Source organism: Bombyx mori, chromosome 10 (genome assembly GCF_030269925.1).
Source record: "Bombyx mori chromosome 10, ASM3026992v2".
NCBI lineage: Eukaryota > Metazoa > Arthropoda > Insecta > Lepidoptera > Bombycidae > Bombyx > Bombyx mori.
The window spans coordinates 16197699-16218881 of record NC_085116.1 but is presented as its reverse complement, the minus strand read 5'-3'; the positions used below and the strand labels follow the sequence as shown (position 1 = coordinate 16218881).

Sequence of the window (21183 nt, the reverse complement as noted above, 5' to 3'; positions counted from 1 at the left end):
CGGGTAAAACAGCAAGCACAAATAGTCCTTGCTCAGTGTACTTTAAGGCTTAGAATTCAAGGTGCTACTTTTTCAACCAGATTATTCATTACGTCAGTGTAGGGTGACGACAATTTCGTCCTGTTTTGAACCCGAATTTTTTTTTTAAAACGATACGTTAATTAAATGAAAAATATTTTCGAACAAATCATCACATTTTACTCTTGTAATCATTTATTGTAATTTTAATAAAACAAAGAGGAATGGGGTGACGGAAAATCGGGAGTGTTCGATACATTCACTTTGAACAGCATCAGCTGGGTCACCTCCTTTTGTCTTTTTATGTCTTTTATTTATTTGCCTGCACCTAAATCTGTTTGAAAGGCAATAAATATTTTTTTTTTTATTCTTATTAAATATATGTTTGTGTTAATAAAATTTCTTTCAGAAAATTACTTAGGTTTGTTATCATTCAGATTAAAGTACCAGGACCTATAAGCAACTGAGTATGTACAGGGTGTGGTCAAACGCCGCTTCGGTGCGGGTTGTGATTCAATTTCAATGACTCTATATCCGAAATTTACGTGACTTTTCCAATATAGAGACAAATCAGGGCAGCTCGTAAATATGACCATATTCAGGTAGATAGAATCTAGATATATTTTTTAAAATAAACAATTGGCAATAACAGGGCAGTAATGTGAATCACGTGCAAACGACAAATATGTAAAAATCTTAATATGGCTGTTTAGTATGTCCACGTAACACCGCTTACAAAAAGGACACAATTATTTTCGTTCTATTTTTCCCTCCACATTTATCTTTTGCGACAAAAATGTATTCAAACAGTGCATCTTTAAACTTTAAACAATTACACATCACACAAAACACCATGGTGCGAGTGAGATGAAGATAGTCAAAATCTCAATTACAATTCGATAACGGCGGAAACCATTAGTGGAATTTATGATATTCATAAGTTTGAACGTGGGTAAGCCATACTAATAATTAATTACCAGAGTACCAAAGCACTATTAATTTTTTCAAAATTTCTACTATCCAGAGAATATATACTGTGTTGCCATCAAAGAAAATTCGGAGCTTACAATAATTTCTACCAAATTAGCCAATTAAGATAGACTGAAGTGTCAATGTACATATCAATAACAATTTATTCTTTAAAATATCTGTTCTTAGCCATATACTATGTCCACTAAGCAAATGGACCCACAAATATACATTCTAAAGTACAGCTTATTTCCAACGCAACAAAACTCGAATTCCTTTAATGAAATCGTACGCAAACCAAAAGACAACACAGCATCAACCGACAAACGATTTTGAACGTTATATCCATAATAATAGAGCACATTATTGATTAGTTCTATGTTCATTTCGTCATGTCGGGCCAGTAGTTGATGTAGTAACGGTGGGTGCTTCCTTCGAACAGCCGGTCCAACCAGTTCTCCAATCCGTCGAGGAGATTCTCTGCAAGATATGTTTATGTTTATAAATTATAAATACCTTATTTTTTAAATATAGTTTTCCGTTAGAATTTCTTAAAAATATAAATGGATTTATTTAATAAAATAACTAGCTTTGTGACCGCAGCTTTACGTAGTGGGATTAAAGTTAACTTAAATTCTTTCTGTGGCTATTTCCATACCAAATTTCTTCAAAATCGGTTCGATAATCGAGGAGTGGAAATATAATAGACAAAGTTACTTTTGTATTTATAACATTAGTATATATTTGTTGTGTTAGGTAAAATAATTTAATTTTATTCTTACAATAATGTATTATTTTGTGGACCACAAAAAAAAGTTTAGCCCAGTAAAACTATAGTACAAACTGAGTTGCTCTGTAAAGAGAAACAACATTTAAAGCCATTGCTTCACCAGTTCTTGTGTTTCATATGTTTCAATAGTCAAAATGTTTCAATGTTTCTAATGATTCTTCTTCTAAAATTTCAATATTTAAAATACCATTTATGTGTCACCTGTACAACTTATTATAACCTCTTTAAGGATTATGTCATAAATCATATAGAGGTTACATACATATTAAAATTGTTTATTGAATGTGATTGGAAACTAGTAAACATGTGTGTTTTACAACAGCGGGCGTACGATTTATCTTTCGAAAAATTTTCAGTAGATTGTATATGTTTAAAGGACTTTTTTATTACACTTTTTTTTTTATTGTTTAGATGGGTGGACGATGTCACAGCCCACCTGGTGTTAAGTAGTTACTGGAGCCCATAGACATCCACAACGTAAATGCGCCATCCACCTTGAGATATAACTTCTAAAGTCTCAAGTATAGTTACAACGGCTGCCCCACTCTTCAAACCGAAACGCATTACTGCTTCACGGCAGAAATAGGCAGGGTGGTGGTACCCACCCGTGCGGACTCACAAGAGGTCCTACCACCAGTAATTACGCAAATTATAATTTTGCGGGTTTCATTTTTATTACACGATGTTATTCCTTCACCGTGGAAGTCAATCGTGAACATTTGTTGAGTACGTATTTCATTAGAAAAATTGGTACCCGCCTGAGATTCGAACACCGGAGCATCGCTCAACACGAATACACCGGACGTCTTATCCGTTAGGCCACGACGACTTTAAACACACTCTAAACATACTCCAGGTTTTTTTATTTCTTCTGTAATAAAAACTATAAAATAGCACCAAGAGAGATGTGATAGATTGAAAGAAATCGACAATTACCCTGTAGCAATACCGGAGAGTCCTGCTCATCATCAGAAGAGTCTTGGTCGGAGTGGAAGCCGATGAAGGCGCCGGCTTCTGGGTCGGCCCGTCTGCTTCCCAGGGCGCGGGTCATGCGACTCATGCGCTGTACCAAACAATATTTCGTTAATTCACTTTTTATTTTGTCACCCACCTCTCTGACACAGGGTGTGAGGTCAGTTATAAGTCTCATAATAAATTTTATTGACTTTTTGGAGGGAACGCGAGGAGTGAAGTTGTGTGATTTATTTTATTTTGGTCTATTTAGTGTTTCTTCGGGTTTAAATGTGTAATAGCGGTGGTTTGTTAACCGTTTAATATTTGTGAAAGTGCACAAATGTGGGAAAATAAAACAAGTCCACTGAAAAAATCTCAGTAAATGACCACCATTTTACTAAGATAATATATTTCATCCCATATCATTTCATCTCATCTCATTTCATTTCACTCCATATTATGATTTTTCATAAATAGAAGAATATAAATAAAAATAAGACATGGCTTAAAGGTCTTAGATACCAGGTCATCAAAACCATAAAAAAAAACTATTATGTAGGGACGCTGTTCCCGAAAGAGGATCGTGAATGTTCAACGATCAGTATGTTCCTGCCGGGCCCCAGGCGCGGGGGGGCAGGTGAGGGCAGGCGGGGGGAATGTTACGCGATGGGTCCAGGAGCACTTTTAAAAAAAAGGAAACGGTGACTGGCACTGAGTTTATTTTATTAAAGAAGTAGAACAAATGATGTGTGTTTCCGCTATTCAAGCCAACCTTACCTAAGCTGATAGCCTTGAGAGGCTTTATCAGTATCGCCTTAACTAGTAGGTGAGCTCACGGGGCTCAATCCTGACGACGTTGCTAACACGAACCCTAGCAAGAGCCGTGCTTCGCAGAATCTACCACCGGATCGGAAACGCGACCCACTGAGAAGATCCGGCGAGAAACTCAGTCGGCTGTGTCTGAGGGTTAATTTACTCGTCGAGCCCTTCGTCGCAATGGGTTCGACGAGAACGATGACCGGTGCTTGAGGTACCTAAAAGCACCGTTAATGTATCGGGAGGATCCGTAATGACGTGTTTTGGGCGACTTAGACTGTTTACCATTCTTTTCACAGGATCGGGAATGCCAAATCTGTTCTGCCGCGCTTTAGTAATAAACCGTCTTTATATAGGGACGATGCATTCAAGAATGCCTTAGTCGGCATTATTGTTTATATGACGTTATTATTGAGGGGCACATGTGCGAGGGCGTCACCTTGTGCGGCTTGGAGCCCTCGGGCAGCTTGGCGTGGTAGATGCAGTAGTAGCGGCGGTGCGGGTTGAGCGCCAGCACGGTGCCCACGCAGTTGCGGGCGTTGAGCGCGAGCCCCGCGCCGCCCAGCGCGCCCGCCAGCACGCGCGCGAACCACGACACGTTGCGCTCCACCACCAGGTACGCGAACACCAGCGTCTTGTTCCTGCCAGCCACAACCACACACATTTATATCACATCCACTTTTTTTTTTTTTTTTTGGGTAACTAACAGTACAATACGAACATATAATATTTAAAAAAATATCTAAAACAATAACCAAATATGTTTCCACAATCAAAATGACATATAAATAGAAAGTGAACGGAGAAGTGAAATTTGAAAGTTTAAGTTAAAAAAAAACAAAAGCAACAAAATACGGACATATTATTTTGTACATCAACTTACACTATAAGACTATAATAATCATCGGACTAAATCACCTTATAAATATTTTAAAATAGCTTTTCTATATGCTACAAGCGACAAGCAAAAGATGTCAGCATTAGAGAACTTAGCATCATACAACCCACAAGATCTACAGACAAAAGAGTTAGAAGCATATTTCGTTCGATATGATATATGCCAATATGCAAATGAACTCTATTGAGACCCCCCAATACGGCGCATGTTTGGGTAACAAACCGATAAAGGTACAGTTTTTCGATACATCAACGATTTGAAATCAGAACTTGTATATATGCAAGTTTATCTTGAAAATGTCGTTAGCGATATTTAGGCATCTCTCAAATATTTTTGTTATGTAAATACTACCACTACCGTCAATTATCAACACCTTAAATCGTCATCTTGCTCTTACTGGGAACAGAGAAAAATGAATCTGCCCAAAACAGAGGGCTATATCACGGAAACGTTCCCTATCGAAATGGGTTTGAACTGTGGACATAGTCGGAGACAACATCGCACAAATTTCCAAAAATAAAATTGTGTCTGTAAATTGTGTCTTATAGAGTACTGATGAAGGAATTACACCTACTACAAAATTATTTTTAGTTGTGTCCAGTGTAAAAAAAAAGTAAAGTTGGTATTGAATGAAATTTATGGCTAAAAGTTGATGCGGCGGGGCAGTGAAGTTGACACTTTTGGCGGGATCATAAGACCTAAAATGTCGTTGAAAAAATTCAGACTTTTTTCCTACCTATGCTGATAGCCTTGAGAGCCTATTTCACCTTCACCCTAACTTGTAGCTCACGGGGCTCAAACCGGGAGTGTTGCTAACACTGGCCCTAGCAAGAGCCGTGCTTCGCAGCAACTACCACCGGATCGGAAATGCGACCCACTGAGAAGATCCGGCGAGAAACTCAGTGGGCTGTGTCTGTAGGTTAATTTACTCGTAACCGGTGCTTGGGGTACCCAAAAGCACCGTTAATGGATCGGGAGGATCCGTAATGATTCACAGACTGTTATAACACGGTTTTTTTATTATGTACTCCGCATGACATTACAAACATATATAGGAAATGAAACAGGTGTAGACGACATCTCATTGGTTGCTTACTTGCGGTAAGGCCACACGATCTTGTGGAACTTGGACAACAGCTGCACCCGACTCTGCATGTCCACCAGCAGCACGATGGTGCGGCAGCCGGGCTTCATCAGTCTGGGAACCAACACACGATCTTAATACTCCAAGGCCGAGGGGCTGCTTTGGGCGGACTGTGAGCGCGTCGCCGTTACGACCCGAACATTTTTTTTGTTATTGCTTAGATGGGTGGACGAGCTCACAGCCCGCCTGGTGTTAAGTGGTTACTGGAACCTATAGACATCTACAACGTAAATGCGCCTCCCACCTTGAGATATAAGTTCTAAGGTCTCAGTATAGTTACAACAGCTGCCCCACCCTTCAAACCGAAACGCATTACTGCTTCAGTCAGAAATAGGCAGGGTGGTGGTACCTACCCGTGCGGACTCACAAGAGGTCCTACCAGCAGCGTTGTGTCGCATGGTAGTTAGATTGGTGCGCGCACCTGACCAGCCCGTTGTACTTCTCGGCGCGCAGCTCGTGCAGCCTGAGCTCGGGCTGCGGCTCCGCTCCCGCCCTGCCGCCGCCGCCCCCGCCCCCGCCCTGCTTCCTGCGCTCCTCCTTCTGACGCTGAACCGACTCCTCCTCTATTTTACTGTTGCAAACGATATTACGTATTAGCGTTTGCTGAACAATTTGTATTACTTTTTTTCTGATCTATTAGACCCAGTCTGATGGTTCGTGAAATTATTAGGCCCTTTATGTTAAACAAAACGTGATGTATAAAGCATTATTACGTTAAATGTAGATGTAATCTGATTTAGGAATTAAACAAGACAGTGTGACCGCCTTTCTCGCTCTCGCACGCCTGTATTCCAATAAGAAGGATGTCATGAATCATTTTGAATAGTTTTACGTAATTAACGTTCTCACGGGGTGTCCAGCGGTCGAGTGCACCCACTTTGAGACGTGAGGTCGAAGTCGCAATTTAATATAAGGACGGTGGGTGGGAATCGACAAGACAGTGGGACTCGTCCGCGCGTGCCTCCGAGGAGTTCTACCGCTACGTGGTGGCTAGTAGTAGCGAGTAGTGATGAGTAGTGGCGAGTAGTGATGAGTAGTGATGAGTAGTGGCGAGTACTGATGAGTAGTGGTGAGTAGTGGTGAGTAGTGGCGAGTAGTGGCGAGTACTAATGAGTAGTGGTGAGTAGTGGTGAGTAGTGGCGAGTAGTGGTGAGTAGTGGCGAGTAGTGATGAATAGTGGCGAGTAGTGATGAATAGTGGCGACTAGTGATGAATAGTGGCGAGTAGTGATGAATAGTGGCGACTAGTGATGAATAGTGGCGAGTAGTGATGAATAGTGGCGAGTACTGATGAGTAGTGGTGAGTAGTGGTGAGTAGTGGCGAGTACTGATGAGTAGTGGTGAGTAGTGGCGAGTACTGATGAGTAGTGGTGAGTAGTGGTGAGTAGTGGTGAGTAGTGGTGAGTAGTGGCGAGTAGTGGCGAGTAGTGGTGAGTAGTGGTGAGTAGTGGCGAGTAGTGGTGAGTAGTGGCGAGTAGTGATGAATAGTGGCGAGTAGTGATGAATAGTGGCGACTAGTGATGAATAGTGGCGACTAGTGATGAATAGTGGCGACTAGTGATGAATAGTGGCGAGTAGAGATGAATAGTGGCGAGTAGTGATGAATAGTGGCGAGTAGTGATGAATAGTGGCGAGTACTGATGAGTAGTGGTGAGTAGTGGTGAGTAGTGGCGAGTAGTGGCGAGTACTGATGAGTAGTGGTGAGTAGTGGTGAGTAGTGGCGAGTAGTGGTGAGTACTGATGAGTAGTGGTGAGTAGTGGTGAGTAGTGATGAATAGTGGCGAGTAGTGATGAATAGTGGCGAGTAGTGATGAATAGTGGCGAGTACTGATGAGTAGTGGTGAGTAGTGGTGAGTAGTGGCGAGTACTGATGAGTAGTGGTGAGTAGTGGCGAGTAGTGGCGAGTACTGATGAGTAGTGGTGAGTAGTGGCGACTAGTGATGAATAGTGGCGAGTAGAGATGAATAGTGGCGAGTAGTGATGAATAGTGGCGAGTAGTGATGAATAGTGGCGAGTAGTGATGAATAGTGGCGACTAGTGATGAATAGTGGCGAGTAGAGATGAATAGTGGCGAGTAGTGATGAATAGTGGCGAGTAGTGATGAATAGTGGCGAGTACTGATGAGTAGTGGTGAGTAGTGGTGAGTAGTGGCGAGTAGTGGCGAGTACTGATGAGTAGTGGTGAGTAGTGGTGAGTAGTGGCGAGTAGTGGTGAGTAGTGGCGAGTAGTGATGAATAGTGGCGAGTAGTGATGAATAGTGGCGAGTAGTGATGAATAGTGGCGAGTAGTGATGAATAGTGGCGAGTACTGATGAGTAGTGGTGAGTAGTGGTGAGTAGTGGCGAGTACTGATGAGTAGTGGTGAGTAGTGGCGAGTAGTGGCGAGTACTGATGAGTAGTGGTGAGTAGTGGCGAGTAGTGGTGAGTAGTGGTGAGTAGTGGCGAGTAGTGGCAACAGTCACATGAGGTGCGCCATGAGGTAGCCCAGGCCGGCGACGACCAGCACGGTGGCGAGCGCGGAAAGCGCGGAGAGGGCGTGGCGCGCCCGCACGGTGCGCTGCCACCACTCGCACGCGCGCACGGCCGCCCGCCACCACGCGCTCAGCGCCGCCTCGTCCGCCAGCTCCTGCGCACGACACCCTCAACGCATTACTCAACCAATTCCGATATTAGTTCCGATTGACAGATCATCATCATTCTGTCCTTTTCTCAGTTACATGGGGTCGGCGCAACATGTCATACTCCCCTATATATACCATTTCTTCGCTCACTCCCCTCTTACACACGCATCTTACACGCACTTCCAGCTAAATTAGTTTGAACTGATAATATTCGTTTTATGAACGTTTAAGAAGCGAGCATCCCGCAACGTGTGGGATGATAAAGATTACTGAAGAGGACAAAAGTAAAGTAGGTATCTTCCACTGGTATTAAAGTGTCATGTGAGCCAGCATGAGTAGGTACTACCGCCCTACGTATTCCTGCTACGAAGCATTAATGCGATTCGATTTGAAGAGCGGGCATACACTGTATTGTAAATTAACAATATCTCAAGGCGGGTGATGGCATTTACGTTGTTATTGTCTGCGGGCTCCAGTAAGTACTTACAACCAGGAGGAACCGTAAGCTAATCCAGTCATATAGGCGATTAAAAAAAAGATAAAAAATCGAGATCAAATAGAAAGAGTAAACAGATAGAAAGAGATCAGATGGAAAGAGAGATTTTTATTGGTGGTAGGACCTCTTGTGAGTCTGCACGGGTGGGTACCACCACCCTGCCTATTTCCGCCGTGAAGCAGTAATGCGTTTCGGTTTGAAGGGTGGGGCAGCCGTTGTAACTATACTGAGACCTTAGAGCTTATATCTAACGGTGGGTGGCGCATTTACGTTGTAGATGTCTATGGGTTCCAGTAACCACTTAACACCAGGTGGGCTGTGAGCTCGTCCACACATCTAAGCACTAAAAAAAAAATCAGATGGAAAGAGAGTTCAGATACGCTTCGGGCCCGAGATGTCAGCTCAGCGCCGGAGACCAGGTCGGGCCCTGGTTACCTGCACGTGCGCTTCGTAGGCGAGCTCCTCGGTGGGCTTGAGCAGGCGCGCGATGGTGTGCAGCAGCGCCGCCTCCGTGCCGTTGTGCGGCAGGCGCGCCGGCCAGCTCTCGTTGAACCACTCGTACTGGATCCGGGACACCTCGCGCCGCCATATTATCACTATGCGGTGCTCCACTTCGGATGTGTCTATGCCTATTTACAACCATGTTTTATGTGTTTATTTTTTGGAAGGGTTGGTGCAAAGGGGGTTAAGTGGTTGCCGGAGCCCATGGACATTAACAACGTAAACGCCGTCATCCACCTCGAGATATGAGTTCAAAGACTCAGCTTTATAATACTTTTTTTATTTTTATTTTATTTGTTAGATAGGTGGACGAGTTCACAGCCCACCTGGTGTTAAGTTACTGGAGCCTATAGACATCACCTTAAGATATGAATTCTAAGGTCTCAGTATAGTTACAACGGCTTCTCCACTCTTCAAACCAAAACGCATTACTGGTACGACTGAAATAGGCAGGGCAGTGGTACCTGGGTACCACCACTGTGCGGACTCATAAGAGGTCCTACCACCAGTTCAAGTTGTTCCCTGATTTAAGCAGCATCATATGTAGAGCTGGAAAAGTCGATAACTGAGTTGGATACTTTTATTGTAGGTTTGTGACCTTTATAAAAATATTCAAGGGTATCCTCCATATTAAAAATAGCTTAGTAGTGTAACTGTTTATCTAATGTTTATTGTGAGTAAAATTCTTTCCTTGCATTATAAGTTAGATTACTTTGCGTTAACGTGTTGTTTTGTCATTGTAAGGAACATTGTGTATAAACATTTGTCTTGTTTAGTCGTACGCACGTGGCTTATATTACCAACCACATTTTTTACTTGTTATTTATCGTATATTTTTTAGCTTGTAATGTGTATTATGTGCTTAATAAAAAAATAAATAAAGAACTGACCGGATCCGTTGGCGAGCGCGCGCACGAAGTCCGGCTGCGCGTGCGTGTACACGTAGGCGAAGTGCGCGCGCGCGGGGGGGGCGGGCGCGCGGCGGGCGAGGCGGCGCAGCGCGGCGCGGGCGGGCTGCGAGCCGGGCCCGCGCGCGCACAGCAGCACGCAGCACAGCCGCCGCCGCGCCGCGCGCCACTCCACCGGGCACGCGCGCTCCAGCACGCTCTGTGGACGCGCATTTTTTACACGCTTTATATTAGCCTCACTTGTATGTTTGTAACTCACTCCTTTAGACGCGATCTTGACCCACTTTAAATGGCCAGATTTCCTTCAAACTTTGTAGATTTATCGAGGACCGATGACAATTGAATATTTAAAAAAAAATTGAAAAAATTGTAATTCAAAAATAGAAAACAAATTTTAATAAATTTAAATTGAAAATAGTGTAAAAAAATATATTTTATAGTAAAAAAAGCGTGGGGCGTATGGTGTTATTAGTTATAAATATTTTTCTGACAGATATGAGTAGAAGAATTATAATTCCAATAATATCTTAAAAAACACTTAAATTTATTTAAAATGTATTTTCTATTTGAATTTTATATAAAGCGTGTTTTTTAGTTTTTTTAAACAATTTTTTTTTATGATTGAAGTATTACTGTTGGCCCGGAGACCTTTCCAGTTTCACCAGGAAGCTGGGCGAGCAAGGCTTAGCCAGGAGGGGTGGGATTTGCTAATAGCTACCCGAGCGCCTCCGAAGAAGACCTAACAACTCAAGAGTAGCTGCTTCGCGAATGAATCTACTGCCGAATCGGAATCGCGACCCGCTGAGTAGATCCGGCGAGAAACTCAGCGGGCTGATGCATGGGTTAGTGAACGCGCATGTACACACACTTACAAGAACTATCGGATCCCATGCTCGAGTAAAATACTTCGCAATAAATTTCTCACTTTTGATAATTGCCAATAGCGTCTGTTGATGTGATAAGGTTGACTTTTAAGTGGCTTGATATTTGAAATGAAATACATGTGTTTTGTGTAGCACTTTCTATGACACTGACCAATATATTTAAAATAATAAAAATATGACAGTGACTAGCCGTAACCATTTACATACAAGGACTATTCATATAATGTTATACAAATAAATCGAACAGCGTTGTTAAATATCTTTCTTATACCTTTAAACGAGCAATTCTTGTATATACCTAGTCAGGTCATAAATTCTGTCACATGTTTAATGTAAAATAATTGAAACAAGTTTATTCATTATGTAACCATTCATATACCAAAATGAACTTAACAAAACATAGATTCTTATGACACTAAAGTTTATTCAAAATGACCTCCGTGATTTTGAATACAGGCCTTCAATCTGCGCGGCCAGTCGTCTATCGCAGCACGAACGAGGTCCATGTCAATATCGGCGGCTGCCTTAATCAAGGATGTCTTGAGTGACTCCAAATTGGGTTGAGGCTTTGAGCACGCCTTTTCCTCCAAGTGTAGCCATATCTTGTAATCTAACGGATCCAAATCTGGACTGGAGAAGGGCCAGTCTTCGTGCCGGATGAAGTCGATTTCACGCGCCGCCAGCCAGTCTTGTGTGCTCTTCGCTCTATGAGCTGGTGCCGAATCTTGTTGGAATACCCAGTGCCTGTTATTGAACATGGTATGAGAAACAGGTTCCACAAGGTTCGTCAGGACTGTATTTTGATACACAACTGCATTCGTTTTTACACCTTTCTCACAAAAATGTACCTCTGTTAAGCCCCAATAAGAAACTCCCAACCATACCATGAGCGAGGATGGAAAATGACCTCGTTGGACACGCGGAATACGGTTGCTCGCTTCTTCACTACTGTGTGCGTACACCTTATCATTTTGTATGTTGTAGCTCTCTTCTACGGTAAAAATTTTTTTATCCGAAAAAAATATTTCCCGATATTTTTTTCCCGCGTACCGCTTCAACAAAGCGCGGCATCTCTTCAGTCTCAGGTCCATTAGACGAGCATTCAAACGATGTCCTGTTTTTCTTCGATATGCCCGAAGCCCTAAGTGTTCATTTAACACCCTTTTCACCGTGGTTCTGCTTAACCCCATCTGAAGGGCCAACAGTTTCTGCTTACGTTTGGGATTTCTTTGAATTCGCGCCTTCACAGCTTTTATCACTGCTGGAGTCCTAACAGACCGAGGGCGACCACTTCTTGACCTGTCATATACACTAGAGTCTTCATTGTATCGTTTGATGGTACGATAAACGAATCTTTTGGTTATATTCAAATTTTTCAGTATGTTAAAAATTTGAATTGGCGCGTAACCGCAACGATGCAACGCAATAACTGCAACACGGTCTTCTTTAAGCGTCCACTCCATATTTAAAAATGAGTAAAATTCTAAAAGTATACATTTTTATTTTCATGAACAATTCGGAATTTGAATTCAATAAACTTTTTCGTGGCCAGCATTCTAAAAGAAAAGTTTTTACTGTGTGACAATACTTATGACCTGACTAGTTATATAATCTGAATCTCGGAAACGGCTCCAACGATTTTCATCAAATTTAGTATACAGGGGATTTCGGGGGCGATAAATCGATCTAGCTACGATTTATTTTCAGAAAATGTTGTTTTATTCGTGTTTTCAATAATCAACTCTTCCCGTTATCTATTGGCGAATAATAATAACTAACCGCTTTAAAGACACAACAAGATGACGTTATCAAAAAAAAAAAAACCGAGCAAAGCTGGGTCATCGTCTAGTCCTGTATTAAAACATCATGCTCCCCACTATCGCTTCTAGATGTCATCGTATTTTGGAAGCCATAGCGGATACTAACGTGGCGGGTAACACTTTCATTAGCCACATCACGCCGCCATCGATCTAGCACCCAAACTTCGAAGCGAAACAACAATCAGAGTTGTGGATTGTTTTTAGTTTTACGACCACTAATGCAGTAACGCCATCTAGCGGTCAGCGGATAAATGAAAAAGATGTTACTAGAACTCATATGGAACTATAATAGCGTCCCGGTGAAATCTACTCCGAAGCTCGAAGCAACGCGCTTATGGGCTTTTGTTTGTATTTACAAAAGTTTGGCTGTGAGTTCATTCATTTCTATACACCATAAAAAAATCTTATCGTTTTTTTTTATTGCTTAGATGGGTGGACGAGCTCACAGCCCACCTGGTGTTAAGTGGTAACTGAAGCCCATAGACATCCACAACGTAAATGCGCCACCCAACTAGAGATATAAGTTCTAAGGTCTCAAGTATAGTTACAACGGCTGCCCTACCCTTCAAACCGAAAGCATTACTGCTTCACGGTAGAAATAAGCGGGGTGGTGGTACCCACCCGCGCGGACTCACACGAGGTCCTACCACCAGTAATAAGATTATTGTGTTTACAGATGATGGTAGACAAAATTTTAACAAAAAAAACATTGATATGAAGAAAAAAACAGCTGGTACCTGCGACGAGAGCCTGGGCAGCGTCAGCAGCTGTTCAGCATCGATGAGCTGGTGGAGTGTCTCGGTGGGTATCTCGGCGGTGCTGACGGTGGCGGCGGGCGCGTCGCTGTCCTCCTTCACCAGCACCATGGTGTCCACGTCGCGCTGCACCTTGAAGCGGCCCGACACGTTCCTCGTGTCTTGAGACTTCATGTCCACGAAACTGTCAATAACAACAACAATACTACTTTAAACTTTAAGGGAAACAATTAGTGGTGGTAGGACCTCTTGTGAGTCCGCGCGGGTGGGTACCACCACCCTGCCTATTTCTGCCGTGAAGCAGTAATGCGTTTCGGTTTGAAGGGTGGGGCAGACGTTGTAACTATACTTGAGACCTTAGAACTTATATCTCAAGGTGAGTGGTGCATTTACGTTGTGGATGTCTATGAGCTCCAGTAACCACTTAACGCCAGGTGGGCTGCGAGCTCGTCCACCCATCTAAGCAATAAAAAAAAAACTGGTCGACCACTAGTTTAACTAATGGATCTTGGTTTTGTTGATGACCAAAATCCAGTTTATCCATCAGCGATATCCTAGTGGCGTGCTAGAGATGGAGACTACGCACCCGAAGGCCACGCGGTCGCGGTAGTGGAAGGCCGTGACGAGGTAGCGCAGCCGCATCGTGTGCCGCTCCTCGAAGATCAGAGCCTTCACTTTGTTGTCCTCGAAGTCCGAGATGAACGAGTCCACGTTCGCATCCGTCACACTTAACACCATCTTGTACGGGAAACGCCAACGGATGAACTCTGTGGGTTATAGAATAATTGTTGAATATGGCGGTCGACTGAACGTGGTTACTGAGTTTCAAACTGAGTTTTCATGGGCCACCAGACGGGCTCGGCTTGATCGCATAGCAGCGGACTGATAGCCTGAGTAATAAAAGCACTGACTTCTTCTGAACAGTTTTATTTAGTCTGAATTAGTACAATTTACATTGAAGTGTACTGAAGACGCGTCCGTTCGCATGAGAGGCGCTTGAGCAGAGAGAGTACAGAGTAGTGAATGACAAAAAACTGAACATTAACATAGATTATTACGGCTTCGTACTGAATTTATACAGATAAACAACTTCGTTTTTAAAGAGTAATAATTACATGTGAATTTGCGTGAACAATAATGTTACGCCGGTACGAGTAACGACACCTGTCGTCGAATAACGAATATCAAAAGAACTAGTAAAATTGAGAACGCCATCTATTATCAAATAGTGGAAACACACATCAAAACTACTCGACCTGTCGACTTTTTGGCGGGAACGCGAGTAGTGAAGTTGTGTGATTTTGTTTTTTCTTATTAGTGTTTCTTCAGGTTTAAATATACATATATATTTTTTAATCTATCATTAATCATAGCGCAATCATTAACTTAAGATTGAAGCATGCACAGGATTACACAATTTGTGATGTCCACGCACTTTTGCAGCCGACTGTACCAAAAAGTTTGTCAGCCCTAATAACTCACCCGTCAACCCTAATAATTCACCCGTCAACCATAATAACTCACCCGTCAACCCTAATAGCTCACCCGTCAACCCTAATAACTCACCCGTCAACCCTAATAACTCACCCAATATCTTTTGCGTTGAAGACAGGCTCTCTTTGTAGACGTAGACGTGTTTGTCGAGCACGAGCGTGAGACAGGGCACGCCGTGGATGCCCACGCGGCGCGCCAGGCCCGCCTCGTGGCCCGCGTGCACCGTCGCCATGGTGACGCCCAGCGGCTGCATGGCCTCCACCAGCCGGCGCCACGCCGCCGCGCCGCGCACGCACTCGAAGCACCAGTCCGTGTAGAACAGGACTATGGCCGGAGTGTGAACGCTCTTCTCCAGTATATTGTTCTCGAAGTGTCTGCAAATATAATGGCCAAAAACTACATTTTGCGGGCAGTAGAATGACATGTCATCAAGCGTGCCCCCTCCGATACTACAATCACAACCACTCTGACAAAAGATTACCTACCATCTTTCGACGGTCGACGTCGCCCTAAGCACGTCATTTCGAATCCTACCAATCTATCGTTGCTTTTAGGTACCTCAAGCACCTGATTAACAAAATACTGGTATGATTCTGATTAACTAAATATTATGTAAATACAATAATTAATATCTTAACAAATCGGCAGATCCTCGATTGTCAGAAAATGCTTAAGCCTTTACTAAATTATGTTATGTTTTTTATCTTTTTCTCAAAAAGAAATGAATGCGCTTACTGCAGGACCTGTCTACACCACATTTTCTAGACTGGTAAATAATTCCTTAACTATTAAGTTCGCCACTGTACTCTAATGCAATAAGTTAATTAAATAAACAAACACTTAATTTTATTATTTTCCCTATTACGGTTTTTTTTATTACTGTTAAATATTAACAGACTTACCTGGCAGTGACGGAAAGTTTGTGGAAGAGCGTTATGTCTTGATCTTGGGTCCGGAAATGTGTGCCGAAGAACTCTTCGAAGGGATCATTGCTGTAAATAAACATTGGTACGTCAGATTAAATTAATATGAGTTCACGACTAGCCTGGATTTAAGTTTTCATGGACCCTATACACATCTCAACGTGGATGGAGCCCTATCCACATACAAACACGAATTCGGAGCCTCCTTGTATTGTTAAACGGCTATCCAACCCTTAGAACTTAATTATTTTTTCAAATTTATTATTAAATATTATGAGCTTTGGCTGAACAAGGAGGCATTTTTTACTATATTTCAATGGCATTGTTCAGTCTATACTACAAAAAAAAACATAAGCATCACACTTGTGATATTGACTTTGATTGTGATATTGATTTCTCAATTTATAAAATACAGAAATAGTTTCATGAATGCAAACTGAATTAGGTAATTAATAAGTATATTATATTGTATTTGAATGTACTGATTATTTATCTGACTATGATAGCGGAGCTATAATAACTATTACAACATATAACCAAGATTCGGTAACTAAGATCGGTTTTTCAAGATATCTCATCTGATACAGTGTTTACATTAGTGTTCGAAATAAACATCTGGAACTAGTCATTCCGAAAGTTGTTTCTTTACCAAACTATCTAAATGTGTTTATGTAAATTGAGTGGAAGTATTTCGAACTATTTTGTTCTAATTCTGTTACTGCTTGTTTTTATAGCACTATATAAAATGTGAATGAGTTCAAGGCCTGCCTATTGTTGACTGGTTAGTGGAGACCACAGAAAATGCACTTTGAGACATTAGTTGTCTGAAATTTATTATACGCCGTGGATACCCCTCCCTTCAAAATAATTTGTACGATATTTCTCTGCTGACTGTACAGTATTTATACTCACTCATTCTCTCATTCAATTGCTATAGTGGTTTGTTCACTCACCAACAAGTGTTAGTACCTCCTTTCTGCTTTCTATGCAAACTTTACATGTTTCCTAAGAGAGTGTAGGTGTAGTTGTAGGTATATTGTTAAGGGTACTTATTTTCATTTTCATAAAACATTACTGAACTTGACATGTAACTCAAAGTGAATACCTAGGTTGGGTATCAGATAATTATAATAAAACATGCTTATTTCAATTTTGTCTTTATAATTATTTGAATTTATTTTTTCGAGTGTGTCAGTATTGTTAGCAAATACCAGTAATGGCATCTGTCATCAGATATCAAAAACGGATATTGGAACAACTAGTGCTATCGAGAATGCTCTGGAAAATCACTGACATCATTGACACGACTGCAAAAGTGTGACATTGGCGACATCTAGTTCGTTTCTATTCAAATCGAAGCAATGAACGGATTTGAAGTCGTCGTGGCCTAGAGGATAAGACGTCCGGTGCATTCGTATCTAGCAATGCACCAGTGTTCGAATCCCGCAGGCGGGTACCAATTTTTATAATGAAATACGTCCTTAACAAATGTTCACGATAGACTTCCACAGTGAAGGAATAACATCGTGTAATAAAAATCAAACCCGCAAATTTATAATTTGTATAATTACTGGAGGTAGGATCTCTTGTGAGTCCGCACGGGTAGGTACCACCACCCCGCCTATTTCTTGCGTTTCGGTGTGAAGGGTGGGGTAGCCGTTGTAACTATACTGAGACCTTAAAGCTTATATCTCAAGGTGGGTGGCATTTACGTTGTAGATGTCTATGGGCTCCAGTAACCACTTAACACCAGGTGGGCTGTTGAGTTCGTCCATCCAAGCAACAAAAAAAAAAATACAACACCTGAAGCGAAACGAAACAGTGAATTGCGATAGTGAAGTCTATCTTAAGTGCCGTGATAATTAAATTGAGTTTTAATTGCTATTTCACTGAAGCTTTTTTATTTACGGCGAGCCCAACATCGTAACATAACTCGCTAATCGTATAAGCTGTAAGAGAGAACTCAAAGCACTACGTTTCCCTCCTCTCGACGACCCGTCGGTCGGGCGTCCTAGGGGTGGCGCTGCGAGTCTGCTTGTAATATTACTCTGAACGGGTAACCCCCTTACTCTGAACGGGTTTTGACTCCGGGCGGAGATCGGACGTCGGTTGTTAGAGCGTAGGAGACTCGTTTAGTGCAGTAAGGCCCTAAGACGTCCTTGGGCCTGCGGTCTGCTCTCAACATCTGCATATCGTCAAGTCCCACATACGCAGCGCGCGCCCTCGCGCGCGGGGACCTCATAGGAGGGTTGGCCCCCGTTCAGAAAAAAAAAGGCTCGACGTTTCCCTAGTTTGAAGCACATTACAAAATTCAACATTAAATCGAAAATTCAATACACTTTTGACTAATAGCAGAACTAACCTGAACCTTGCATACTGACTATAGTCATGTCTCGGTTTGTACATGTGGTCGTCTTCGTTTGTGATACCATACAAGTCGTAGGCCTGCCTCCGTTCTGTATCCGAAAGCAGCTCGTAGGCTTGCTTGATCTCCACAAAACGGTCTTCAGCATTTGGATTTTCATTCTTGTCTGGGTGCCTAAAAAGCATTTAATATATATACCTGCTTTTTAACGGTAATACAAACAACCTTTCAGCGTAACTGATCTTGAGAAGATAAGGAAATATAACCCAATGTAGTGAAAAAATATAAACTGCTCAATCGTCATACTTCATGGAACACGACAAAAATTACTCTTGCTAGGGAAAGAAGAGTAACAAATTAATATTGAAGTGATAAGAAATTTTCCTTCATTTCTATATTTTAAAATCTATTAGAAAGGAGTTCCTCGAAGAGCTGAAGGTCCGCTTGGTGACCTGCTGACTATGTGCCAGGAAAGGATCCGGAGTTTCTTTGGGCACATAATGCGATCCTCATTGCACAGCCTAGAGAAACTCATAATTCTTGGACAAATGGAGGGGAAACGTGCTAGAGGAAGAGCTAGGAGGTGACTGGAGGCCAGAGACAGGGAGTGGTACATATGGCGCAGAACGGGACTGAGTGGAGAAGATTGACATACGGTCACGATCCTCAGCATTGCGGGAACGACCAGAAAGAAAGAAGAAAGGAGTGACGTGGATCAGTGATGGATTTAAGCTTGATGCCGCCCTAGGCCCTGTTTATCGTGCTGCCCTCAATGTTAGAATAAATTATATTAATTTTGATCAAATAAATAAAACAAAAAGAAAGTACATCATGCAATAAAGCATAATATAATAAAAATTATTATAATTTATTAAAAAACTAATTTCTTATTCACAGATAGAAAAGTAAATAAAAAAATTAAATTATTATATATTCCATAGATTTTTTTTATAAATTAATCTGTACTCATTTTCAAAGACAACTGACTGTCTTTACTTTTTTTCGTTTCTGATATCTTTTGGCATATCAAAAATTTTGCAGACCTTCAAATCTGGCAGGGCTAGGCGTAAATCCGTCACTGACGTGAATAGAATCATAAATATATTTCTATATACAAGATATTTCTAATAATGTAAACTTGTGTGGTGCTTTGATTTTAATCAAAATAATTCAAATGGCTCTATGAAAAAGATAATGACATAATCAGAAAGCAGTAACAGATTAGTATTTAGGCAAGTAATATTTTGATGTGAATAGGGAAAAGTTTTTAAAAGCATTCAGCGGCTTCAAAAGACTTAAGAACTTTTTTAATTATCTGAAAAATCTGATTATCTCAGAAAGGTTTATAAAGCATGCATACAATTAAATAAGCTAAATATAAACCTTTTTTTTTAATTAGTATTATCTAGTCATTCTTTTTCTTAATTTGTTAAGTAAATTAATTCAATTAACTGTCAACAATATCACTTTTAGTATGAAAGGCAATTAGGAACAACTGAATAATTACAATGAAACATTTTTATACTCATTTGTCGTGTACCTTGACATACTATTGTTTTTATAATTAAACTGGTACTAGTGACACAAAACTCACCATTCCTTTGCTAATTGCCGATATGCCTTTCGTATCTCAGGCAAGCTTGCTTTTCGATGTATACCGAGAATTTTATATGGGTCACCGATCTTCTGTGCGACCGTCAGTGTACACAGAATAACCACCAGCAACGCCCACAGCCAACGACCCTTCCAACCCTTCAAGTTCCATTTCATATTCCTAAAAATTAAATCTTCAGCACCCCGTTGAACGAAACAGTTCGAAATTCAAACATTTATCATATGGAGATCGTGTTTTCGACTTCGACACACATGACTGTGTTAATAGAAAACTAACAGAGGATATAAATTAAGCTGTTATCAGTCATTTGTCTTAAAATAGATCTGCTGAAAATTAGTGAAAACCGAAAATTCTCATGAAAATCTTTGCAAAACGTCAACCACCTAAGTCATTTTTGAGGCCAAAATACCATAGACAGTGACTATTGTTTTTCTGCGCAAATTATCAAAGTCTCCTACAGTAAAGCTTATTACATTAAATACATATATTACAGTAAAATTAATATAAATAAAAAAAAAGAAGTTATGGGGAAACAAAAATTGAATTGCATTATTTTCTTAAAAAAATTGTAGAATAGTAAATTATCTCGTATCGATGAGTTTTAAATCTTGTTGCAATATTGTCGGAACTAGCGAGTAAAGCGTGTAAGTTTCAAAAATATTCTTTTTCGAGTAAATAAATAGGGAAATAGAAGATTTGAAATTTGTGAGATTAAAAACTTGTGAAAAGGAATGCAGACTGCTGCAGCAGGAGTGACTTTGCCATTGGCCATAAGAAACTATAAAGATTAAGGTCCGCTGACTTTTAAGTCGTTGTGACCTAAATAATTAGACATCTGGTGCATTTGTATCGAGCCATGAGCCTATCTCGATGTTCTAATCTCGCAGGCAGGTACACATTTTTCTAATTTAATATGTATCAACTTTTAAGTTGGTTCTGGTCTAGTGGGGTGTCCCAGCAACGACCAATGCCACCAAGGTTACTGGTGGTAGGACCTCTTGCGAGTCCGCGCGGGTGGGTACCAGCACCCTGCCATTTCTGCCGTGAAGCAGTAATGCGTTTCGGTTTGAAGGGTGGGGCAGCCGTTGTAACAATACTTGAGACTTTAGAACTTGTATCTCAAGGTGGGTGGCGCATTTACGTTGTGAATATCTATGGGCTCCAGTAACCACTTAACACCAGGTGGGCTGTGAGCTCGTCCACTCATCTAAGCA

The 21183-nt window shown here is 41.4% G+C and overlaps 1 protein-coding gene across 1 annotated transcript; it reads right to left on the bottom strand.

Moving 5' to 3' along the window:
- Positions 1-1281: 1281 nt before the first annotated feature.
- LOC101737705 (dnaJ homolog subfamily C member 16) lies at positions 1282-20343 on the bottom strand. Its single transcript, NM_001309629.1, has 14 exons — positions 19949-20343; positions 18352-18528; positions 15969-16058; positions 15160-15440; positions 14159-14339; positions 13555-13756; positions 10096-10312; positions 9140-9333; positions 8050-8213; positions 6011-6160; positions 5542-5643; positions 3987-4188; positions 2714-2840; positions 1282-1467 (listed from the first exon to the last, which is right to left on the bottom strand). Exons 1-14 carry the CDS (start codon positions 20122-20124, stop codon positions 1370-1372), a joined length of 2361 nt encoding a protein of 786 aa, NP_001296558.1. The 5' UTR covers positions 20125-20343; the 3' UTR covers positions 1282-1369.
- Between the last annotated feature and the right edge of the window lie 840 nt (positions 20344-21183).

Excerpts from the sequence above, each read along its gene's own strand:
- LOC101737705 (NM_001309629.1), bottom strand. The coding sequence starts at position 20,124 with ATGAAATGGAACTTGAAGGGTTGGAAGGGTCGTTGGCTGTGGGCGTTG. Across the intron at positions 5,644-6,010 it reads AAGTACAACGGGCTGGTCAG|ACTGATGAAGCCCGGCTGCC; the intron begins GTGCGCGCACCA and ends GTTGGTTCCCAG. Across the intron at positions 1,468-2,713 it reads CTCTCCGGTATTGCTACAGG|AGAATCTCCTCGACGGATTG; the intron begins GTAATTGTCGAT and ends CATATCTTGCAG.